The 25,918-nt window shown below is 48.3% G+C and overlaps 1 protein-coding gene across 1 annotated transcript in view; it reads right to left on the bottom strand.

The window, feature by feature from the left end:
* HK1 (hexokinase 1) overlaps positions 1-23,697 on the bottom strand; it is a 36,276-nt gene extending 12,579 nt beyond the window's left edge. The window contains exons 1-9 of the mRNA XM_014883310.2: positions 23,560-23,697; positions 16,948-17,110; positions 12,185-12,333; positions 7,426-7,545; positions 4,668-4,763; positions 3,369-3,468; positions 3,099-3,282; positions 2,774-2,929; positions 1,040-1,273 (exon numbers count right to left, since the gene is read on the bottom strand). Of these exons, the coding sequence (XP_014738796.1) occupies positions 1,040-1,273; positions 2,774-2,929; positions 3,099-3,282; positions 3,369-3,468; positions 4,668-4,763; positions 7,426-7,545; positions 12,185-12,333; positions 16,948-17,110; positions 23,560-23,622 (1,265 nt within the window). The 5' untranslated portion in view covers positions 23,623-23,697. The remainder of the gene's footprint in view (positions 1-1,039; positions 1,274-2,773; positions 2,930-3,098; positions 3,283-3,368; positions 3,469-4,667; positions 4,764-7,425; positions 7,546-12,184; positions 12,334-16,947; positions 17,111-23,559) is intronic.
* Between the last annotated feature and the right edge of the window lie 2,221 nt (positions 23,698-25,918).

Here is a 25,918-nt window from a genome sequence, read left to right as displayed (position 1 = left end):
CACCATGCTCAAACTAGCCACAGCCTCCCATGTAGGAAAACTGCCAGGGAAGAATGGTTCTTCCTCACATCCTCCTTCCTCCCAAATTTCTAAGCAAAGCCAGCAGAAAGCAGGGGAGAGCATCAGTCTCATCCCCTGAACCTGATCCTGGATGGGACAAACTCCCTGGCTGCAGTGCTGCTCCAATTCCCTCTCCTGGGGTCCTTCCTGAACTCGCTGGTTTAGATGGTGTGGGAAACAGCCAAGAAATCAAAGCTGCCCATGTTTATTATCTTAACAATCCCCAGACCTTGCCCAGTCTGGAAAAGCTAGTCAGAACACCATTCTTGGAAACCTTTTTGTTTGCTAAAATTCTATGGTTTTCTTTAACACAGGAAAATATATTTTTCATCAAATACTGAGAAACTGAAAGTGAAACATTAAGCATACTTCTCCTTTCAGAAGTTCCCCCATAAACATTAATCTTCTGATTTCTACATAAATCTATACAGCTGTTTCACTAAAAATGTCACATTCAAGATGGGGAAAACACAAGATAAAGTCCATTTTTTAAAGGCCACAGAATTCTAAGCACTACTTTTTCCTCCCTTGGTTTCCAAGTATATATTCAGAAAAGACTGGCAAAAAAAATAGGGTTAGGCATGGGCATTAAACTGGAAATGAAGGTGAATTCATGCAGGTCTCCTCACAGTCCAATCAGTGGGCACAAAGAAGTATTTTGTACAAAGAAACTCTCCTTCCAAGAGGTCTCTTAAGGTGATATCTTAAGGTATCTACTCAGACCACCGTAGCTTTCCCTGACATTGGAATATCCAGCTACTCAGGGTAAATTTTGGCTCTTTTCTGCGTGGTTTCGAGAATCCCAATCCTCAATCCCAAACCTTCCCTTTAAAAGCCATCTCTCCTTTCCCCCAAGCTGCCCAGCTCAGCACGCTTTGGGCTCACCACCCCGCCCGGCTGACGTGCCGCGCGCCGGCCCCTTTGCGAAGCAGAGCCCGTGGCAGGTGAAGCCCGAGGGGCAGGAGCAGAGGGGACTCACTGTGGGTGCATCTTGTAGAGGGAGCCGTCCACGCCCACGGTGGTGCGGAGGCGGCCCACGCCCTTGTTGTCCCGCAGCTGGTTGAGGATGGCGCCCAGCGTGGAGGCCACCAGGTTGGCGGAGCGGAAGGACACGATGGTGCACACGTGCTGCACGGCGATGCAGTCCTCGTGGGACGGCTCCACGCCCAGCCTGCTCAGGATTTCTTTGGCTTTGTTCAAACCTTCTTTGCTCCTGCAAAGTCAAAGGGACGCCTAAGAGAGCGCATCCAAACGAGCCCGCCCGGGGGGGTTTGAGAAAGTTCGAAAGAATGTTTCTCAGAGATCTGGACTAGAAAGCTCCATCAGGCTTGAAAGGAAATGCTCCAAACACGATGGAAAAGCTTTCTTCATTAAAGCCTGGTGCAAACACACCACCTACAAACAACGCAAGTCCAGGTATTGCTATGGGGAGGACCTGGAGGAATTAAAATGCTTTTTCATTATAACGATGCTTTAAACTGCAAACAGCTTCTCTCAAGCACGAAGCACCAGCCCCACAATTTAGCACAGGCCTGAGCACACACCTAATCCCACACTCATTCCCACGCATGTCTTGATAAATTAAGCCCAGTGTAAAAAACAAAACCCTGAGCAAAGGTTGCCTAAGCAATTTCATCCAAATGGGTCTCTTTTCAGGCTTTCACAACCCCACTGAATCTCTGCCTCTCGTGTTGTTTTTTTTCCTCATTAGCACCCAGCCTGAGAGCAAATCTTCTGGCAAAACTTCTCCTCGTGCAGTTCAGTCATTTCCCAGACAAAAATACAAGGGGTATATATCTTGCCATCCCTAACTGCACTCCATACATCTTTTTAAGGACTCTTGCATCTAGCTAGCATGAGCTAGAAATCAGAAGTGCACAGGAACACGCCCCCTACTTATAACCAAAGTGTCTCCTCAGGAATTAAGGTGGGATTTCAGGGCAAATTTTTCCTCTTAATAACTGAATTTCTCAATAACTGCATTTTTTTTCACTGCTGTTCAACATTACCTTGGTCCACAACACAGACCTCTGTGGTTAAGACAAATGAACACATTTAATGGAAAGCTGATCAGATAACATGATCTGCAGGGCCAGGAGGAACAGGCATTACAGAAGTTACTGGTTGTTCCCTTGGTGTCGTATTTGCCATTTCAAAAAGAAAATCCAGCCCAATGACTATGGTACAAACTATCCCGGTGATGGGAATTTTAAAAACACAGGGAGAAGAGCCTGTAAGTACTGACCAGAGGGGTGATGACACTCTCAGAAAACAACTGGCACATAGCTCAGAGGTCACTGTGCAGCACCCGGCACTGCCTACGAGACTGAATGCTCTGCCTTGTCACACTTGTTTTCCTTCTGCCCAGCAATCCCAGGGATACAGCAAGGAGCAGCACAAGTATTTGCTAGGAGGCACTAAGCCAACTCACTCCTGTGTTTAGCTGCAGGGTAGCAACTCTGTGAGCAGTGAGAGAGGTACTACAGCTTGTACCCTGAAAGCTGCATGGACTGGCAGACTGTATAATTCCTCCCAACACAGAAGAAGGGAGAAATCTTAGGGAAGAAGGCACAGACTGTCTGCTCTGGACAGGCAGTAAAGAATGGCAGCCACTCCCAATGCAGCACGCTTCCCCACAAAGCAAAAAGAGCAGGAAAATTAACATTCAGAGTCACTGTGAAGCCCAAGGAGTGAAAAGGGATCTATTACTCACTTTTCAATGGCAGAAACATGCTTTGTCTCAAACTTCCCTTTGGTGAGAAGCTCAGGGGTGATTCTCCCTTCAAAGAGCAGCCCCTCCTTGGCCATCTTCACCAGGATGAGCCTTACCAGCTCCCCCATGTACAGCCCGCTGACCATCTTCTCAAACCTGCAGGAGACGACAGCGGGAATCCATGGGCAACTCCGGGAAGCAGAGCCCAGCTGTGCCACCCAAAGGCAAAGCTTTATTGAACTACACAATTCCTAACACAAGTGGGAAGTGGGGCACAGAAGAGGAAACAACAGGACAGATGTTCACAGGTGACTGCCTCACTCACAGCTGCTTCCCAGGATTGAGGGACCCACGGTCAATCTCTCGATCGAACTCGGTCCTGATGTCTTCCAGCGAGCCGTCGTCTCCGAAGGCTCCCCACTCCGTGTTGATGCACATCCTGCCCTCATCACCCTCCACCAGGTCGATGTGCCTCATCTCCTCCATGTAGCAGGCATTGGTGCCCGTGCCTGGGGGGGAAAGGGCAGCAGGAGGTGCTGAGCAGGCTGGCCAGGCAGAGGCAGAGCAGCCCCGTGCCCACCGCCGGCGGCGTTACCGATGATCAAGCCGATTTCGCAGCGCTGGTCGTCGAAGCCACAGGTCATCATGGTGCCCACGGTGTCATTCACCACAGCCATGATATCTGCATCATAGTCCTGGGGAGCAACAAAGCATTGCTTGGGCCACTGGAAAACGCTGCTCCCGTTCCTCACCAGTTTAGTTTCCAACCAAAATAGTTTCACAAGGAGACAAATAATCTGTCTGAATACCGCAGCTCATCTTCTAAAATATTCCACGTTCTGTCTGCCAGTTCCCCATCCCACGTACCCAAGGAGGCAGTGAGAGCAGACAAAGCACTAAAACAGCACTAGGATGACTCTAGAGAGCACAGGCCTCCTCTCACATAAGCACTCTCAGGCAGAAAAGACATTGCCTATACATGAGGGAGAAGGAACTTTGCACTGAAACGTCATGGAATGATTTGAAGCAGCTGCTCGAGGAGTCAATCTAGAAAATATTTCTTGTAGAGCCACTTAAACAAACTATCAATGTGTTTTCTTTCAAGTAAAGATTTTAAATACAAAAATAATGCAATTAAATAAACGACATGCAGTCATTCCTTTCCAGGCTCTTCAGCGTGTGATTCTACCAGGTCTAATGACAGCAACTGACTCCAGTAATGCTGTTTGGTGACAGCAAGATTCAGGTTCCCCTGAGTCCACAAGCACCCAAAGAAAGCAAATACTTAACAGTTTCCAATGAATTTTTGGATGCTGAGTAATCAACATATGACCTGGCTGCAAGCACTACGCAAACCCCAATTCATTCCCTCTCACGCTCAGTGCCTTTTTATTTGTTTAAAATCAGCAACCTGGTCACCTTCACTCTCTATAAAGTCAACACTGAGAAGCTGCAGGGAGCAGCAGCTCGCTGAGCCTGAAATCCCCTCCTCTTCTGCTCAGCTCCTCTCCTGCTCCCACGCACAGCAGGTGCACGACTGAGCTGGGTCCAGTCCATGAGAAACAAGTTTCTCAGGAATGGGGACGTGTTGGTATCACTGAAAAGCCACAGCACTGCTACACAGCACTTCTTCAGTTGTTGAAGAGTGATAACATCACTGAAGGTTGCCAGCAAAAAGCCACGACACAGCAACTCAGTTCTGTGCTGTGAGGAAAATCGCAGCTTCCACACAACAACTCTGACGCCGTTTCGTTTTTCCAGCAAACCCACGCGTTTTCATGCAAGAAAGCAGAGCTCCACCGCCACCCAGACCACCTGCTCAAGTGAGTGACACGAAGAGTTGTCCCTGACAAAGCTGAGACACAGCTGAAAAGGAGAAAGAAGAGCAATTTACCCCACGTTTCTTGATGGCCTTGTTAAGCAGCCTCACAACATCTGCTCCCTCCACTCCGCTGGCTTTGAAGCGTTTTGTCCAGGTTATCAGAATACCCTGATAAAACAAGACAGCAACATTCACAATAAGACACACAGAGATTTTTTTTTTCCCTTAAAACCAAGATTTTTATTTCAAATTAATCTTCAGGTCTCTTTTCTCACATGACCTCTAACAACTCAACCTGAGACAACGGGTGGTCTTAGAGCCTAATTACAGTGAGCTGAAAGATGGAAATTTCTTTTCCCCTCCCTGGCTAGAAAACGGTGTGTTTGCATTTTGAATTTTCAGCCTACTCTTCTCCCTGCTACTCCTCGACAGTTTTTCTTGGAAAACCATTTAATCCTTTTGGGCCATGGAAATAGACTGCTTTCATAAAAAGCTGACTGTACAGGACTGACTACAGAGCAGGGATATGATGTTGGCATGTCCAGGATTCAGCTGCAGTGGGGATCAGGCTGCTGCACATTTGACTGCCTGGAGTCCCATCTGTCTGGGCTTGTTTAACTGTGGGATCCTGTTTATGGGTTGAGGCAAATGAAAATACTGGAGATGTAACAATGCATGTCCCTACTTTACAGCACAGATCAAAAAGGAAGTCCTGGCATTGAATTCCTTGTCTGCAAACCATCATGAAGAGCCTGCAAATCCCCCGAGGTAATGACTACACTGTTTTTTTGCTATTTACATAATGCCTGGCTGAATCAAAGCATTCAGTGTACAGATAAATAATAATAATAAAAGAAAGAAAATAACATTGACGGTAATCAACTGACAGAAAGACAACTCAAACCAGCTCAGCTTTCCATACCCACCACAATATTCACATCTGTCACAACACGAGTCCAAGAAGCCAAAAACCAGAGAAGCTGAAGCCTGTAGGCACAAGCAGCCATTGCCCAGGTGTATGTTTGCCCATATCTCAGCTTAAAAATCAAAATTTCCCTCCAAACTGAGATAGCTGCAGAGGACAGGGGGTCAGGACAGCTCTTTCCAGACCAGGAGATACTGTCCTACCCCCAGACCACAAACTCAGTTTGTGTAAGTTTTGCCAATGTGCTGCCCTCGTGGGCATCATTTAGAAACCCAGCAAAGCCTTGTGCTGCTGTGCAGGGAAACTGTGGGCAAAGCCTGCTCTGCTGGCACAGCTTTCTCGGGAAAAAAGGGCACCTTGTTCCACAAAACTTTAATAAGAAACTGGTCAAACCACACTGGCAAAGAGCAGCTCCTCTCAGCATGACTGGCCACGGTGCTGGAAGGAATTTTTCCTATACCAGCAAAGCTCTGGCAGCAGAAAGGAGCCCTTGGAATGCAGCAGGGTTGAGTGGGGCCCAACCATGCAGTGCCCGTCTTACCACCCTTGGAGCAAACAGGGACCACCTTGCCTCCTTCTGCTCCCCAAGCACAAGAAAACAGCACCCAGGCAAGCACAGCCTCACAGAAGTAGCAATCCAAGAACAAACCTGGCCCACAGAATCCAGAAAAAATGTATTTTTCAAACACTCAAGACACATCAGCAAAACTGTCAGTAATTTTTTATTTTTTTTTGTTGCTGGCTTTTCTCTTTAAGAGATATCTTGTCCCTGTCTTGTTACTACCCCACTCCACTCTGCCACTGCTCATTGTCCCCACATCACCCCACATGCTGCCTGCCCCTGCCCCACACAAGCACAGGTAAATCCCAGCTGGTTGGAGCAAACCTGCCCACAAACAAGCACCTTTCATCATGCAGCTAAGCAAACCTTCCCAAGGGCAACTCAACCTCACAACCACATCCCCAGCACGGCTCTGCTGTGCTCAGGAGCCTGAGCCTCACCATGCACCACGGGCAGAGGGGAGAGCTGCCCCAAGATCAGCTCCCCTCTCCTGATCTGATGCAGGTAAAGGCAGCTCTCTGCTCTGAACTGCCTTCAGACCCCCAGTTAGCCAGCACCCTTGGGTTCAGCTCTCAGCACTGCTCGAGAAGTATGAAATGGAATGAAAATCGTGCCTCACCTGGCCCTCCTCAGCACCAGCATCTGGGGGGCTGCTGCACCAGGCTAACCTAGAGACCTGCAAGCTGGAAAAGCAGGTCGTGCTGTCACAGGGCAACCTGGGCGAGTTTTGTGCAGATTTAACTTTCCTGCCTTCCTTTGCTACGCCGTTGCCATGGCAATGCCAGACCGGAGGAGGCTGCTGAGTCATTTGTGGTACAAGGAGCAAAAGGAGGAAAGTACCACAGCATCCCTGCCATGGGAATGTCAGCAGGCACTGCACCAGGGATGGCTGGTTATCCCCACCCCTTTGTAAAGCAGGCTGCTTCCAGGGGACCTGTCTGATCGTCCCTGGTGCCCAGCCAGCAGCACAGCTCATCCCAATCCTGATCCATGTGCACTCATGAGGGGCAGCAAAACCCCAGCAAACCCTGCTGGGCTGGGTCCTTCCCAATCACACCCCCTGGAGAGGTGAGAAAGGCTGCACAGGAGGCAGGGAAAACCGCTGCCATGTTTAGAGGGTAAACCATAACACCAGGAGCTCAGCACAAAACATGGGGCTGTCTCCTCCCCTTTGGTTATCCACCTCTTTCAGGCAGAAACATAAACACAAACACAGTCTGACAGTGAAATATAATAGTCATTTATCCCCAAAATGAGACCTGTCTGCGATACTGCTTTCATGGCAGTGTTTTAATAACATGGCAGCTCTTCTGTGTATTAAGAAAACTGTGAAATCTTCTTACCTCATCTAGCTTGGATTGTCGACAGGGGAAGGAAAATGTAAACCCAACTGGCAGTTTCTTGTCTTTGATTTGTTGTTTCTCCATAAAGTCTCCCAGGCATTCAGCAACATGATCAAAAAGCTGCAAGAAAAATATAAAACCACCATGATCAGAGATACAGCTCCAGGGAGAAAATGTTTCAAACTCCACACGAAAACTGCTCTGAGTGAGGGGAAAGGAGAAAATAGCTCTCCAGATTTTAAAAGATGTATAAACGGCACAGCTATGAAAATACTCTCAAGCAGGGCATATTAACACCTTAATAACTAATACATTATGAAATGCACTGTCCTTTTACACACCTAATTCTGCAGGCATCTTTTCCACTCATATAAAAACACTTCCTGAAACAAGAGGCTCCTGGCTCTCGAGGCTGCTGAAACCTTCCACTTAACATTTGCTGAGAACAAAAATGTTCTTTTAACCTTTCTATAACAGGAAGGAGCAAGTCAAAAGAACATTTGGGATCCAGTCCCACGGGAGGTTGAGCACTTTTACAGTGATGTGTAGAGAAGACAACATCTGCTTCACTCAAGCACTGCTGAGACCAGAGAATGCAGCACTTTGCAGGAGCCACCCAAAAGAACATCATCTCCCAAATCTACTCCTACAGCACACATCAAACAAACAAAGAGGAAACCCAAGGGGATCATCTAAATATTTCCCATGCTCAGAGAAACAACCCAAAATGGGGATATTTTCTGCGTTTTTTGAAAGGTTGAACTGTGCAGGCAGCCTGCACCAGGCTTGTGGGCACCAAGTCCCACCCAGATACCTCGATGGCACCTGTGACCATGGCACAGGTCACAGTGGCCCTGTCAGCCAAGCCAGGAACCAGGGAGGCACAAAGGCCTCTCTCACACTGAGCCATTTGGAAAGCCCCTCAGGCAGGCTGCAATGCTAAAAGCTGAAATCGAGCCTGAGCAATTGAAACACAAAAACACATGTTTGTGTTTACCAGACGTGCCTCCAACTGACCCATACCACAAATGGATGGCAAGCTATTAACAAGTCACTGCCTGCCCCGGGATATAACTGTGCCTCACATTTTAACTCCCTGAAAAACAAAACCCCGAACAAAATAAACCCAATCCTATCTGCAGCATTGGTGGGATGAGAGCAGGTAATCTGCCTAGAAGACTGGGGATAACTGGGAGGGAGTACACAAAGACATCTGTTGGTTCCAATTAGCCCCCACAGCTTTATTAAGAACAATTTAGAGTATTGGAGAGACAGGAATGTACTACAGACAGACTGCAGCAATTACAAATGATTAATAGGAATATTTTGTCCTTCAAAGCAGGTCAAGAGGCAGCGTGTGTAATGTTAAAATTACACTGAACACCTTAAACTCGTGCCTTAGATGAGGTCAGATTTGATTAAGGAAAAGTACAGTGGTTTCCCAGGGAGAATATTGTCATTCATTGTCCTGGGCAAATCAAGGACATTTTTTTCTGAGCCCACACAGAGAAACAACATGGGAATTCAATGTGCACTGCTGTGCTTCTGGAAGACAATTTTCAGCTGCCCAGATGAGGGACAGAGGAGTTATGAAAAGAACTACAGTTAGGTAATAAAACATGGCAACTTCTCCAGGAGGAACACAGAAACAGCAGGAGTGTGTGTTGTGTTTTGATTACACTTTCCATCTGAAAGTATCTTGCTGAATACTCAATCCTACAAAACTTTCAGCTGCTTCCAGGATTGCAGACAAAAACCAGGGGCCAGCCTCAAACCCCTCGGGAGTTCAGAGAGCAGGAAGCAGAAATGTTGACTGTGTATGTTGTTACAAAAATCCCTCTCATGCAACCAACTACGAATGCATAGAGAAAAGACGGGATCTGCTTTGTAAGTCTAAATGCAAAAAATTCCTGGGCATTCCCAATAGACTCCAAAAAGTCCATGCACCTGCTGTGTTTGCCCACCTATGTGAGCTAGCAGTACACTGGGAGGGCAGGCAAATGCAGTTAACTATTAGCCACAATTTGGACACTACAGGAGCTGTGTCTAGTCGGTGATGCACGGTCTGGCTGTGCTACTGTTGTTCATAAATCACAGAGGGAAGGAGGCATGGCTCAAAAGCAGAAAAAAAGAGAGGCATTTATTAGTTTTGCTACCACTGACGCTCGTAAGATTTTTCCTAAGGAGACTCAAGGAAGTGTCTGTGTGTGGCCACGCCCAATATTAACATCCAAACCTTTACCAGTGCCAAATGACTCTGAATGGATAGTAGAGGCAACTTTACAAAATTCCAGAAGAATTTCATTAAAGCCAGGAAAGTGCACTGAGGAAAAAAATCAAAATCTTCTTTTACCCACAGATTTGCAATAGGGGAACAGTGTAAGTCAAATATTTTATCATATGTCAAAGAGGTGGACAGAGAGAATGCCACAGACAAGAGCAAACGACCAATCTGATTTATAGACCTGAGGCAATCCAGCCTGAGACCCTGAGCAACAGGTCAGGCCTAATTCCCCTCACCATGAAGTTGACTGCTCAAATTGGGCTCCAAGAGGTCTCCACCAGGATACATTTGGCCAGCAGACAGGAGACTTGGACAAGCAACTGAAGATCCAAGCCCCTCAATGGGGATGATTTAAGGAGCAAGGAAACCACAGTTTCAGATCCAGAGAACAGCCACAAATCCCTAAGTTACCTCCAGTGGTGGCAGAAAACAGAAAGCAACACCAAAATCGAGTCTCAGGCACATTCCCATTCACTGAGCTGACACAGGAGACAGGCTTCTGACAAATTTTAGACCTGCTACTACACTGCTGATGTCAATGAGAGTTTTGCCCTTGATTTCAATAGGGAACTGTCTCAGACTGGTAAAACTGTCCTGACAGATGCCTGACAGATGGACAAAAATGGAAGTTTGAATGCCATGAAGTAGAAGATATCAAAACAAATCATGTTAGTGAGATGTGAAGCCATAAATCACAATCCTTCAATAAGCTGATTATGCACTAAGCTTTAGGAGTGTAACTCAGCAAAGTTAATGACACAGCTTGCTGGAAATCATTAGTAGCCTACCCTACACAGGCAGTTCAGTCCAAGTATTCCACAAATCTGGCTCAGACATTTCAGAAAACCTCAAGCACAGACATCAGTCATAAGCACCAAATCATCAACTGCCTGTCTGCCTCCTGGGCACTTCCTCTGGAGGCACACAGCAAGCACTGGATATTGTCATGGAACAACTTCAAACCCGGGTGCTGTTCTGATAATGCTTCCAAGTTCTGCTCTTCTTCTCCTGGTACTTAAATCCTGTGCCCATGGGGTCAGCAGAAGCCTTGCTTGCCTTTCTCCCAGCTTAAAAGCTATGACAAAGCCTATCAGCCTGAGCTCCACACTGCTGCTTCCCAACAGCCAAATGGCCTTTGGATATTGAAAAATTAAAACACAGATATGACAAAGATATGGAAAGAAAGCAGACCAGATGTCTCCCTTCCTGGTTTCTCCTTACCACCCTTATCATGTCTCCATCTAGAATCCCCTAAAGCCAGCCTGCCTTGCCTCCCCAGGACAGACACTTGGTGTGCAGACAGCCCTGCTGCCTGTCAGCCTCCAGCTCCTGACATCCATCCATGGACAGGCAACCCTCTGCTCCCAACCTGCCTCCCAGCAGCCCACCCAACTTCCCTGCCTCCACCAGCCACAGGCAGCTCAGCTCAGCTCCCCTCCAAAAGCCACTGAATCACCTTTTGGCCCAAAAACAAAGCAATAAGATTAGGAAAAGTCCTTACAAGAAGGTTGTTTTACTGCTGTGGTTCAGATGTCACAGCAATGCTTTCATCAGTTCTACTGACAAGCCATGATTGCCATCTTAATCTCACTGCTGCATGAGAATTCAGAAGCACTTACTAAGTACAGATGATAAAGGTATTAAGGTGACTACAGAAAATATATTAAAGGTAGAAATGCTGTTCCCATCATTTTTTCTTTTTCTCCTCTTTGGCTTATTCTTCTGAAACAAGTTTTAAGTTTCCTGCAGGTCTCACACTCCTGAACAGCACCTCATTCTAATAAAAAGTGTAAAAACCATGCTGTTTCCAACAATGAAAATTATTTGTTTTGCCTTACGCTGACACAGAGACAAATCTGCCAGTGTAATCCGTTTCCTGATCATAAAAAAAAAAAATCTTTCAAAGAACTCAATTTGAAATCCAAGTGAATGGAAACAAATATTTTCTACTCTTGGAACAGGGAAGACTGAAAAAAAAAAAAACCTTTCAATTACTCAGCAAAACTTAAGTTGAAGCTGTGCCAAAACATTCTATCAGCTTCCCGTAATTTTTCTAATGTACTTGTACTTTTCATGAATGCTGAGTTGCTCAGACTGCCAGCACAGAGATGTGGCTGCCATGGGGATTTCTATCCCTCATCTAACACTACAATTGCAGGGCTGGCCATGTTCATTGCTTACAAAGACTAAGTTGTTTTCCTGCTCTCCATTTGTACACATGGAAAGTAAGTTCACTATAAAAGCCAGAATTTTTATTTCTAAGCTATTTATTCCCTAACTCATCCAGAAGTCCCCCGACATGGTGACAGCAGGTTTGCAGCACCCATGCATGCTCTGTTACACTAAATGCTGCTTATTAACACTGAAGTGCAGTCTGCATGCTGTAGGTACAACTGTTAAGGTGTTAAGCTCATTCTTGTGGGGGTTTTCTAAAATCTAATTTTCAGAGAGACGTGCCAAGGAAGAGGTGCTTACCCGTGTTCCACTCCCGTGCATGATGTCTTCTGGGGTGTTATAAATTTCACTCTCCATCTGCACTGTCTGCTTTTTTTCATGTGACACCTTTACCCGAAGAATTCTGAAGTAAGAACCACCGAGATCCAGTGCAATGAAATCTCCTTTCTCTATGTGGAAAACGAGACACAAGTGATTAAAAATCGTATGCAACACAAACCTGGGAAACATCAAGCTTGGTTAAGTGCAGTACTGAAGCAAATGGCCAATCCCTACAGCAAGGAAGTTCCAGCTGCAGGGAATCCATATGAACCTGACTCCATCAATTTGATTCCCTAATATTTAACATGAAGTTGGTGCAATGGCATTGCCAACCATTGATACACAGGCAACTGCAATGAAGGTTCACCCAAAAAGAATCCAAAACAGTGGACAGTCTGTGTCCAGATCTCATGATGAAGCTGGCAGAGCAAAAATCTCAGGAGAAAACCAAAAGAGATGTTGAAAATAGAGACAGTAAAATGAAGGGATGCCAGGCCACTGACAAGCAGCCTTTTGCTGTAAATAAACCTGTGTCATTCTGGCAAATAACAGTGAATGGTGGCTGCTCTAAAGTCAACAAATTACACACAGATGTAATTAAACTAGGAACCACCCCTCACCTTGTGTCCAGAAAGGCTGAGATTCACTCCAAACTGCAGACAGGTAAGAGAAGTCAGAGAAACAGCAGCCAAAAAAGCCAGCCCTGTACGGCTGCAGGAGTTACTCAGATGTTGGGATGCCTTGCACAGAGCTCCTAATATCTGCCCAGGAGCCAGGGAAAGAGTTGGGATACCTCCATCTCCCTCTGTGCTGGAGAGAGCTGAATCCAACCCAGTACCCTCCAACCTCCACAGACTCCAGGCACGTGGCCTGGCTATCTGAGGAATGACACCCTGGAGAGCAAGGCAAACATATTTCACTGCCCTCTTATCAAAGAGGGAGCAAAGACAGCGATTGTCAAAGTCTGCAAAAAGACAGTATTTAGGGAAGCAGTGTGCACACCTTTCTCACACAGGAGTGCACATCCAGGCTGCAGATGATCACCAGGGCTCTTTGCAAGCGTTTGTGTCTGTGCATGGCATCCCAGGGCTCACCAGGGCTGCTCAGAGGGCAGCAGAGCAAAGGCATGTGGTGTTTTCTCATCCTGCTTCCTCATCAGCTCTGACTTTCAGAAGGCCATTCCTGACACTGCCATTTTTCCACTTCTACCTAAATTCAAAGTGGAAAAACCTCTAGTAGCTGGGAAGATTGTTTTGACGTGTTACCTCAAACACAGTCAGCTCCCAGAGCCTTCTGACCCCAGACTGTCACCAAAATTCCAGGTATGCAATTTATCCACGAGGATTCCCAGAGCCATACTTATCTCTGAGATTACTCTGTCCAATCTCACATCAAAACTCCTAAAATGTGACCTAGTGAGCTGCTCCTCCTCATCACCCCATGCACCTCTGGGGGCCTCATCCCACTGAGCAAAGCTGATGAACTGGACAAGGTATCCCTCAGGACAGGATCTTTAACAGAAACAGACCAAGAGAGGCAAAAACACACAGCAAACGTCCTTTTGGTTTTCCAAGGTTGCTGTGTAATACAGAAACAAAACACTGTCATGTGAGAAACCACAAAGAACAATAAACTCCATACAGAAAAACATAGCAAAATTACAGTGGGAGCCCACAACTTCTAATACACCTCCTAATTTTACTGCACTGCAATGCAACTTCACCTTCTTGCTGCTCAAGACACGGGCAAACTCAGCTTGCCAAAACACAGATCTTGCATGCTTCCCTACTTGTTTCTGAGCAGTGTGGCTTTAAAACACTGCTTTGCACCAGCACAAATGTCATTTAAAACATGAGCATACACAAACTGGAGGTGCAGTTCCTTTTATTTGGCTCAGCATAAAAAATTCATCACCCACTTCACCGCAGCAAGTCCGGAAGTCAAACGCTGTCCACAAGTTTCTCATTAAGCCAAATATCCAAATAAGCTTTATCTTATGGGGATCATCTGTTGAGTGCAAGCCATTACCTCCAATAACTAATGGGAAAATCAACATTGGACCATATGGCCTTTTTTCATGCCAAAGTGCATACCTCAAACAAACACTACACTTCAGAAATACCTTCCCTGTAAAAAAATTAACAGGTTAGGGTGTTTGATTTCCAGCACCATCAAAGCTCAAGGTAAAAAATTGTTAAGAATCATTCTTCACCCTTTAAAAAATCCCTGAACTAGAGTGTAAAGCTTTCTGCACACAACTAGAGTTTTGTTTCAGTGTACTTGAGGAATTAAACCCAAGCAGCAGCATTTAGTCTGTGCTTTGTAACACCAAGGTACAATCAAACCTGCTGTGAATTTATTTGGCCCTCGAAAGCATTTTGAATTAGCTTGAGGTACCATTCTGGCCACTGTGGACAGAAAAACCTCATGGCTTTTGTAAATTAAACAACTCTGAATGAAGGGGGGAAAAAACTGCTAACATCAACACCTCCAGAGTCTCTAGAATTATTGCTCACAAACTCCTTGTTGAAAAAGAACACAAGCACAGATCTGAAACTAAACAACAGTATTTTTCTGAATAGTCAGCTCCCATAATAATAATTGGACTCAGAGGAAAGAGCTTACAAGGCAGTAATTAGAGACAGGCCAGAGAAAAGGGCAGGCTTTCAGCCTCTGGCTTTTACGGAGGGACAGCTGAAGGCAGAAATTGCCATCTTTGGGCACATCAACACAGCCACATCCATGAGGGCCCCCCAGAACCTTTTGGGGGAAGAGGGAAGGGGGTCTGTGCCCGTCCTGGCTGCATCCCTGTGATGGCTGGGCCACACGTGACAGGCACACACGAGTGAGTCAGGGGAAGAAATGCCACAACACCCCCTCAACAGCAAATATTGCTCATACCTGGGGTCAGAACATGCCCTTCCAGGGAAAGAATGGAATGGCACCACCTGCTTCTCTAACACCTATCCAGGGAGGCTCCAGCCACCTACACATACAGGTCACTGCTGAGTTCTGTAGAAACTGGCCAGGGAGAAGCTCTGCCTTGCTCTAATCCGTGCTGCAAAGCACTGCCAGCAGTGTGCCCAACCTGGAGAGGCTGGCAGGAGCCAGGTGGGCACAGGATCAAGAGCTGAGCGCCCTGTACACATTACATGAGCTGCTTTTTTAAGGAGGTGTGACTGAAATTAATGCCTTGACATACACACACGCCTACACACAAACAGGGCTTCTCATTGCCCTGGCTTATCCTCAGTCCCAGAAGTGTTCAGCAACCTCTCACACCTCTCCTGGCCATGTGCAGATCCCTTTTTTCCTGGGCCATCTCTAAGTATTCCCAGTTTGTATGATGGAACAATTTTCAAAACGATTTGACTCGCTGCAAGCAGCTCAGATTTGATACCGTGCAGTGCCTGATGAAGCAGGGAACTGGGGACAAGTCACTACTCAAATGAACAAAAAAAAAAAAAAAATGAATGAAAAAACAGGGATTTTGGAGCCTGTAAAAGTGCTGGGGTTCCACACAAAAGCCCTCAAGTCACCTCAGGTGCAAACCCTTATTGCAACCTCTGCCTGTGGCCCAGCTGTGCGTGGCAGCTTCTGGCTTTCTCAACAGGCTGCAGATTTCAACATAACATTTCAACATAACAGCCAGCAATGCTAAATTAAGGGAAACACAGGATTCAAATGCATTCTCCCTTTGTTTTTTTCTGAGACAGCAAAGGAAAGCTATCAAAGAATTCCACCTGCCAGACAGCATCACCAGGTTACACAAAGCACCTGGCCTCATGTTCTTTCACCAATAAATTCTTAATTTTAACTTAAGAAAAAGAAAGCCCCAAAATAGGTAATAACTCTATTATGCAGTTCTTGCAATTTCTGCACACAGGTAGGCACCGAACTAGTTAATTTGTGGTAGGCACCACACCAGTTAACCAACTCATACTACATAACAGGGAAACCCAGTGTAACTACTAAATAATAAACACCATTATATAACGTTTGTAAATATATTTAGATATTCTATATATGGTATTTTTTACAAACACATAGTCGTTTTTAAATAGTAAGTCATAGAGACAATCTTGGTCTCAATTACCAACATAACACCTTTTTGGTGCCTGACAGCAGTTTGTGCCACTTTTATCTGGTACAGTGGGCATGGAAAAAACAAGTCCTGCATCTAGATGGAAAAAGCTCAGCACACCAGAGCAGCAGCTTTGGAGCCACAGGCTACATCCTCCTCGAGTTCTGTGAGTTTGGCCCCAAGACAGCCTGGAAGGGGAAGCTACAAAATGAAAAATGAATGCCAGGAAACTCAAATTCACCTTGTAATGGTTCACACACTTCCACTGGGGAAAAAGTAAGGAGAGGTTGAAACAATAAATTACTAAAAGCCACTGTATTTAAGACTCTAGGTCACGTGGGCATGAATCAAAAATCATTCTGTGTGAAGTACTGATTGTTGGCAGATGGGTTTCAGAGTAAATGTATTGAGTGAGAGTGAACTGAGTGCTAGGAAGGGCCCTTCCATTGGCATCAAAATGGTTTTGACAAAGGAATCACAGAATCTTCCAGCATCTGCGGGAACAGACCTGCACACAGAGGGGAGGCTGCCTTCGAAATGTTGCCTGGGCTTGCCAGAAGTAAATCCCTCTCGTTCTTGGTAGAGCATTGTGCATTTCTAACCGGTTTCCACAGAGCACACTGTGTTTCCTATGGAAAACAAACAGCCAGCTCCTTACCTGAGCCATCAGGAATGGACCTCACAAAGGTGGGAAGCATCTTCACTGCAGCTGTGGGGTTGAAATCCCTGGAGAGGCCGTTCTTCATCTCCCTCCTGAAGCGAGCCATGACGTCCAGCAGCGTTTCGTCGGAGAGCCGCATGGCGTAGAGGTACTTATCAATCTGGGGAAGACACACACCAGCCCAGAGTGAAAGGCTGCCCTGAGGTGCCCCACTGGGGCTGTGCCTCTCTTTAATTGCAAGGACAGTGTGCAGCCCCAGCATGGCTCCAGGGCTCTGGCCAAGCTGACAGCACAGTCACATGCTTCATGCCTTATCTTCTGACTCAAAATCATGGAAAGCGTACAAGTCTGGGGCCTGCTGAGGTGAGCCCTATCCTACTTGTCTTCCCAAGGCACAACCCAGTCCCACATCACTTTGCCTCCTCTTTCCACACAAAACCATCTGCCCACAGCCTCAGACCTCCGCCTCCAGCCCCTGCCCCACTTCTCAGCTCTCCTGTCCATGAGGTAAGCAGCAGGAGCTAAGAATCCCTCTTTTGGCATCCTCTTTTGTCAGAGGCGCTTTGTGTTTAAAGCCTTACACTGGCAAGGACTTGCCACAGTAGTTTTGGGGCTACATCACAGGCTGAGAAATTATTTTCGTGTAGCAGACCACTTTCCCTATCCCACTCCAAAGACCAAAGGGTCTGGAACAACAGAACTTGACTGGGGGCTGGTGACACCTTCCTTCTCAAGACAAAACATCAAATTAGAAATTGCTGACTTCTCCTTGTGGCTTCCAATGACAGGAGCTTGCTTTGCCTCCTTGGAAAAAGGAGGCAGTTCTAGTTTTCCAACAATATTGCTTTCCATAACGTTACAACCACCTTTGCTGTCAGGAAGACCGAGAGATGCTTTGATGCCTGAAAAATACAACATGGCCTTGAGGGGTTCTTGCCAAACACACCTCCCACCCTTTTTGCCTCACTTGCCAGTCTACTCTTGCCTTGTTTCTTTACCTGCCTTGGAAATTTGGTTCAGATCGAAGCCACACCTTTGGGATCACTTTTGCTCGCAGCTTAGCAAGACTGAAAAAATAAAGCCCTGCCCATGTTGTCTGTCCTCGGCAAAACTGGAAAAGCCACCTCATTTTAAACCCCAGGCCAGCTCTGTGCCAAGGCTCCGTGTGTCTCCTCAGCTGCTCTGGAAGCCTGGAGAGCAGCTCATCTCCAATCTGGCACAATGCTTTACAAGACCAAGGCCACAATAAACCACTTTATGTGAAATATACGTACACAGGCGCTCCATATACCGAGGACTTTGAGATAGGAAGTGATGAATATTGCCCTTCATAAAGGAAATGCAATCAAAACGTCATTAAACCCTAAACTGACCATAAAACAGGCACCAATTTAATTGCTCATACAGAAAGTATTCCAGCCCACCCCACTCAAGGTCTCCTCAAAGACAGTATCTCCCTGAGCCAGACACCCTCCTGCCATGACCCAGCACTTATGTACACAGACAAGGCGGAAGGCAAGGAGAGCAGTGCTGGGCACAGCTACCCAGCCTGAGCCCGAACCACGGGGCTGGGGGCCAGGCAAGCCTGGACCACAGGGGACACAGCCAGAGGCTGCACAAGCTGTGAACTTTCCAATGTCGTTGCTTGCAGAGGAACAATACCATGATTGATAACACCACGATGAAATGAGACCGTGCATTTTCCCCACGAACCGGTGACGTGACGGTGCAGGCGTACAGCTGAAGGGTAGAAGAGCTGAGCTCAGGTTCTCTGCAACACAGGCCAAATGCAAGACCCCAGGGCAGCATCCCCACATCCCTGCTGTGTCCCTGTGCCGCCCTCACGGGCCAACAGCCCCTTCACAGCAACAACCACAGCCAGCCACCGGCATCATCTCACTCCAGGAATAAAAACCTGGATGGGATGTGCCCTCTCTGCAGCCCCAAACGCTCTGGGGGTGGATGCAGAGGTTGGAGTCCGGCTAAGCGAGAAGGTCTCTCCTCCATGGCAAACCCTGCCGTGGCTTTTTTTAGCAGAGTGTGTAAAGCCATGATGTCAGAGCATGAGGATACTCCCTTTAAAAAGAGGGAGGGAACCAACCTCTTTTTTTCAGGCTGAGCTTTCAGCAGCCCACGCTGCCGCTCAGAGGGATGATTCCCCAGATCTCCCAGTGAAAGCTACAGCAAACATCACTCCCAGTCAGACCTCACCGTGCAATTAATACACCCCTCTAACAAAGCCCCAGTGCTGCATCCTCCTCCCAAAAGCAGGGCGGAAGGATTCCCGCTCACCGAAAGCCCTGTTGTGAGCGCAGGTTGTGGCGTTTGCACAGTCAGGACTGACGAGCCCATTCTCCCCACCTCTGCCCCTGTGCTGCCCTCAGCAGCGAGGCAAAACGGGAGGGAGGGCTCATTCTGCTGCCGTGAGAGACCAATGAGCGCTGCCAGCGCCCTTACATAATTGGGCTGGACCCTCCTGCACGCAGGGAGAGCATCGCGCTCCATGGCACCCAGGCCATCCATCTCCACCGCCGAGATTCCCGGGGCGGGGACACCGAGCCTCTGCTTGAAAAAAAAAAAAAAAGTCACTCCTATGTGTTACGGTTTCCAAACCCACGAAAAACTAGGGGAAAAAACTAGGGAAAAAAAAAAAAAAAAGAAGGTAGTTGTTTGTTTGGTGGGTTTTTTCCCTCCCAGGCGGGAAAGAGGGTTAGTTATTCCAGCAGTGCAGTCCTCCAAGGGAAAACTCCCAGCAAACAGCCATAAATAACTTGAGGCGGGGGGAGCCGGAGGCTGGATTATGGGATGGAGGTCTAATAACTCCCTGCTCTGGCGGCAATAAAAGCCGATCACAAAGCAAATCTCAGCCTGTGGAAAGGCTGCCCAGGACAGACAGGAGCTGCCGGCAGCACCCAAGCAGCCCCACAGAGACAGCTGCCAGCCCTTCCCAGGGGATGGCACAGGGCAGGAACAGTTCCCGACAGGCAGCTGTGTGGGCAAGGAGCAGAAAACACTCCTTTATTTAGCTGCCACCTCAGAGTCACCACCCGAGAAAGGGCATCTTCCCAGACTGCTGCTACAAGAGTCCTCCAAAAGCTCAATCACTTTTTTTTTTTTTCTCTTTTTCTTAAAAGAAACCAAAACAAAACAAACCAGAGACAGAATCTGTGAGCAATTTTTTTAAAAATACGATTTCGTCATCTGAACCACATTCATGTAATTCTTCCTGGTCGCATAGGAAAGATGCAGTTTGTACTTGGGAAGAAGAACTTTTTGAAAATCCAGCCACTGCAGCAGTTGTGAATAATTATAAATGAATCAGGCAGCACTACAGGCTTAAACCTAAGGGCCATTCCTCAAACACATGCCTCATTCCCGGGACACTGACAGCAGCCAATGGTATCCAAGAAGAGAGCACTCCCACAACAATTTCAGAAATCATTAGCACCTATTTTACTGAGACAGCCTTCATACCAAAACCCTTCACCACGAAAACATTTTTCTGCAGAACTAATCATACTCCTTTCAGCACGAGGAAGATTCATCAGGAGCCAAAGCATGTTAAAACAAGTACTTTAGACATTTTGCAATTGTTTGTGCTTACTTATGATTTATCAGATTAGTTCCTAAAAAGCCTTCATAGGGGCGGGTCACCAATACAGAGCTCTTCTGGATACTAGTTGTTACATTCTATACTCCATTCCATCACGGTTTTTTTTCAAGGTTAAACATCTACATGTCACTCCTTGATCCCGAGATCTTTTTCTTCACTCAGCTAAGACAGCAAAAACATATTGTTCCCCTGACAGACAGAAACCAGGCAACACCTAGAGGTTGCTGGGGCCAGCTACGGCAGGTACAAACCTGTTGGAAACAAAAGGCACTTTTACAAAGCTCTCCTGCACGCAGGCCAGTGGCACAGATGCCAAGGAGTCCCCTATCCCTCAGGATGGCAGTCAGCTCTTTAGGGAAATGGGGAACACAGCTGAGTTTGTGCCAAGTCTCCTGTCTGAACAAGGAGGCTGAGCTCCTGCTGCTGTTCCCAGAATGTCACGAACATTCAGGAAAACAGATGTCTAAGAAACCATCTGGATAATTTAAGCTGCTTGGACCACATGTACAGGGCACCACACACTGCCAGCTCGCTGGCCCACCCTAAGGTGACATGGAAGTGCCATTATGAGTGGTTTCACAGGAAAACACTCCCTTGCAGGGGCCACAGGGTTTCATGCCATGAACAACCCCTTCCTTCAACACCACACCTCCACCCTGCCTACTTCTCCTGCTTGCCACGACTCATTTTGAAAAACAATCCAAAACCGACAAATTTGTAAAAAACCACACTGGAAACTGAAGGGGGTGCACACGAATCCAGCAGAACCAGTACAGAAGCACTATTTCTTAGATGCAGGTTATCCCCAGGGCCTGAGACCACCAGCCCCATCCATGCCCCTCGACAGGCTTCCCACCACAGAAAGGCAGCTGCAGAGCATTGGTGCCACACAGAGATGGGAATTTAAAAAAAAAAAAGGAAAAGAAGGTCACAAGAGAGGAAGAATGTTCAGCCTTGGCTCGTGGGTACTTTTAACCTGTTCACATCCCTCCTGTGACCCACAGCAGCATCCTGAAGGTGACCTGCCAGCTGTGCCACCGAACGCCGAACTGAGGGCTGTGATGGACCAGCGAGGCAGAGGAGCAGCCACAGCATCCAGGAGCCCATGGGGCAGCAAGGAGAGCAGGGACAACGCCTTGGCTGGCAGTCCTCAGCCACAGGCACGTACCAGCAGAAAGTGCTGCTCTTCCGGGAGCGGGGAGGAGAGGGAGGGACCGAAAGGAAGCCGTGCAGGCACGTATCCCTAGAAGCGGCACACTGATGGAGCACAGACCTCGCAAGCAGCACGCTGAGATGCAGCAAGAGCATTTTGGCCCCACGGGGAACCAGGGAATGGATCCCCAGCAGCTCCCGGGCAGCAGAGCCTCTGGCTGCCACAGACATCCTCCCTACAGGACAGCCAAAACCGAGGAGGCTCGATATCCGTTCCAAAAGGACGCAAACAGGAAAAGATGTCTTACATCCTCTAAGAACAGTAGCCTGCTTTCTTGACTTTTCAAGTGGGTTTTATTTTTTTTCTTCGCTTTTCCAGACAAAACCAGATTGATCCGTAAGAATGCTTTACAGCTCCCCTGGCCAAACGGTTTTCCACGCTGTCAGACAATAGCAGCCCCATGGTGCCAAGCCAGCGTGCAATAAATAACGCCGCAGAGTTTCCCTGTGCCTGCATGCTCCCCCTATGCCTTTCTGCCGCTCCTTGGCCACCAGGCACACTCGCGCTTATCTGGGCGTTCTAAATATAACATACCCAGCGAGACAGAGAAGGCCTTACCCAGGCATGCACGCCTGGCACCGCAGCAGCACTCACAAATCCTGCAGGAAAAGGAACACAGCGCCTGGGCAACAGGGAGGGAGAGCCACGTACGTGGGGCCAGGAGGTGCAGAACGCCTCTGGCTCCTGGCGAGAGCCGCTGGGCGGAAAAGAAAAAAACCTAAAGCGCATGGAAGGAGACGTGGAAACCATGGGAAGCTTCTTCTTTTTTTTTCAGGGTTTTTTTCAGCATTTTTTTCAGGTTTTCTCCGAGGGAGGAGTGGGCATGGGTGAGCGAGCCCCGAGAGAGGCAGGGTTGGTCACTCACACACCGGAGCTGAGGTCTCCCCAGGCACAGCCCAAAGGAATAAGGTGCTCTCCTCCTGCTGGGGAGATTCTCAAGCCCCAAGAACATTACGAATCAGTACTACTAACGCTGTCACTGAGGCTTTCCCGAAATATTTTAGGGATGCCTTCAGCCCCACGCCCAGGTGGGTCACACGGCAGCGCCTGAGGAGGTGGCAGAGGGGAAGCCTCCGTTCCCTGACGTCAGGCCGACTCATCGGCATTTGCAATTATTTTCCCAGTTTGTGTCCCCACATCTCAGCCCCAGGCTCCCCGCTCCCTACAGCTCTGCAATATGCTCAGCCAGGACCTAACTGCCATGTTTATATTTATCCTGTGCTCCGCACCCTTTTCCTTGTGGCAGGGATCGATCCCAGGGCTGTACCAACCACACAGCAGCAACCACCTCATGCTGAAGGAAAAGAAGCCTATAGAAATGCTCCTTTTTAAGCACAACTGACAACCATTTCCTGTAAATTCCGATCCTGCAGCGGCACATAATTCAAAAACTACCTGCTCCTCGCCTGCTCACAGTGAGGATGCTCACAGGCATCCTTGGAAAGAAGGGGAAATCCTCTTTCCGGGGATGCTGGTGCCTACGAAAACCAGGAGAAGCCATCAGCCCCATCCCTCACTGCCAAAGCCCCCCAGGTCCTGCCTGGCCGGCCGCTGAGCATCCATCACCCACACCCCACTCCCATCCCCACCGGCGATGCTCTGCAGGGTTAAACCCGGGCTTATCCCTCCCTTCTCCTGCCTCTGGGGACAAAGCCACGAAACCAACGTGCGGAGGAAAAAACAAAAAGAAATTTTTTTTAACAATTTAAAAAAAAAAAAAAAAATTAAAAATCCAGCGGCGCGGGTGGGGGGCGGCCCTCGGGCGGGGGGATGTCCATCTAACCTTTTTGACCTGGTCCTCCTTCAGCTCCGTGAAGTAGTAGGCCAGGAGCTGGGCGGCGATCATCCTGCCGGCTGCAGCGGCGGCTGGGCGCACGCAGCGATGCGGGGCCCGGGGATGGCCGCGCCGAGCCGAGCCGAGCCGAGCGCCGCCCCTTCCTCCTCCTCCTCCTCCTCCTCCTCCTCCTCCAGCCCGGCCCGGCCCCGCCCGGTGCGCGGCGTGGGGCGGCTCGGCCCCGCTCCTCGCCCTGAGGAGGAGGAGGAGAGCAATCCCTGCACTACCCCACAGGGGCTCTACAGCCGCCATGGAGGCGGGCAGCTGAAGGCTTCCCTGAGGGGGAAAAAAAAAAAATTAAAAAATGAAGAAAAACCCCTTCTTGGTGGCCAAGGCCAGTGGCATCCTGGCCTGTGCCAGGGATGGTGTGGGCAGCAGGAGCAGGAGCAGTGATTCTCCCGCTGGTGCGGCTGCTGTGCCCAGGTGTGGGCCCCTGAATTCGGGAAGGGCCTTGGGGTGCTGGAGCATGTCCAGAGGAAGGGGCTGAAGCACAAATGTGATGGGGAGCGGCTGAGGGGGCTCAGCCTGGAGAAAAGGGGGCTCAGGGGGACCCTCTCACCCTGTACAACTCCCCGCCAGGAGGCTGTGGCCATGAGGGCATCATCAGGACGAGAGGACATAGTTTAAGGAGGAATTTCTTCACGGAAAGGGTGATTAGACATCGGAATGGGCTCCCCAGGGAGGTGGAGTCACCTTCCCTGCAGATGTTTAAGGAAATATTGGATGTGGCCCCTCATGCCGGGATTTAGTGGACATGGTGGTGTGAGGCCTGGGCGCTCTCAGGCACGTCACAGCGATCCTGTGCAGGGCCAGGAATCTGACCCCATGATCCTTGTGGGTCCCTTCCAGCTCAGGATATCCTGTGATTCTATGATGATACGCTGATGGTGGACAGGGCTTCTCCTCCCCACGTGTGCTGCCCGCAGTTCTGCCATGCTGGAGCGCTTTCCCCAGCACCCCAAGGAGACATCCACCGCCATGAGGGCTCTGAGGGCCACGCACACATAAACCAAGGGACACTTGGTCAAAAAGCTAAAAGCCAAATGCAAATGACAAGTGACACATGTCAGCAGCCCATGGGGCTCCTGCCTGCACCCTGTCCGTGCACAGGGACAGGAGCACACACCCGTGCAAAGGGTGGTGATGCTGGAGGTGTGGTTTGCATACAGATTGTCTACCACAGCCTAAGTGATTAAAAATCTTCATCTTGAATTTCCGGCTTCCTTTTCAGCGCTGCTTTAATTAAATGGTTTCACTGGCCAAAATCAAGAGCTGCTTTGGCAGGCACAATCCTCCTTCAGACTGCCCTAGTCACTGCAGGCAGGGTGGGCAGGGTTTCCTTCTCTGGCTCCAAGCTTGGAGAGATTTTCAACGAGAGTTTCATTGCTCTGCACGTGTCGCCCCTGCTCGGTTTACTTGGCAAGCTAATGAGCAAATTAGCCAGGCTGCCTCTGTGGGCACAGGGGTAGAGCCCTGCCACCAGCCCAGCTGGAGCTCACGGGTGGCACAGGGACATGGGGCTGAGCTGAATCATGCCAGCGTCCAGCCACGTCACCCAATCCCTTACACAGACTGACCGAGCTCTCCCGCACATGTAATTCACTGCTCAGTCACGCTCCTCCTCTTCTGCTGGTCAGAAGCTATCTTTAATTCCCAGCCAGACTTGCTCCTGCTTTCAATCCATCTGTCATCTGCTAAGCCTTATCTTTCATCTGAAATCACTCTCCTCACTCTCGGGTGTTCACTTTCTATAAATTCACTGAAAGTAACCCTACACATTCACAGCTTTTGCTTCGCTAGGTGAGACAGACTTAGCTCTTTTTGGTCTGAACGCTGCCTGATGCTGTTCAATTCCCACAGGTTTTATGTCAGTGGAGCTGCCTCTACAAGAGGTTTACAAGCGCTACTATCTATCTCCTCCTGCTCAGAAACCTTCAACACCACCTACGTACATAATACTCCTCCCAGTTACCTTGCTGCAGGAATGTTTATTCACTTAAAACACGTGGACCCGAGCTCGAGTTTGTCAACTTATCTGTGACCAAATGGAAGGAATTCAAAGCGTCCCCTCTGGCTCTCAAGGAATTTGAATCAGACAGCTAAAATACTCATTGTGGTCTTCTCTTCAACATGACATCTGTTGTAAGAACATGCAAGAGGAGGACGTTTGTTTTCTTTGTCTGCTAAAATTGTGACTTGGAAGTGAATTCAGAATGTCACAGATCACTAAAGTGGCCTCTGGCTCCCTGATCATTTGTATTATAACATATTTCCAAACTCAGACACAACGGTATCAGGTTTCCTTTAA

This window comes from Sturnus vulgaris, chromosome 8 (genome assembly GCF_052056855.1).
Source record: "Sturnus vulgaris isolate bStuVul1 chromosome 8, bStuVul1.hap1, whole genome shotgun sequence".
NCBI classification, from domain to species: Eukaryota; Metazoa; Chordata; class Aves; order Passeriformes; family Sturnidae; genus Sturnus; species Sturnus vulgaris.
Note: the sequence above shows the minus strand (reverse complement) of the source record. Positions and strands in the feature narration are given on the sequence as shown.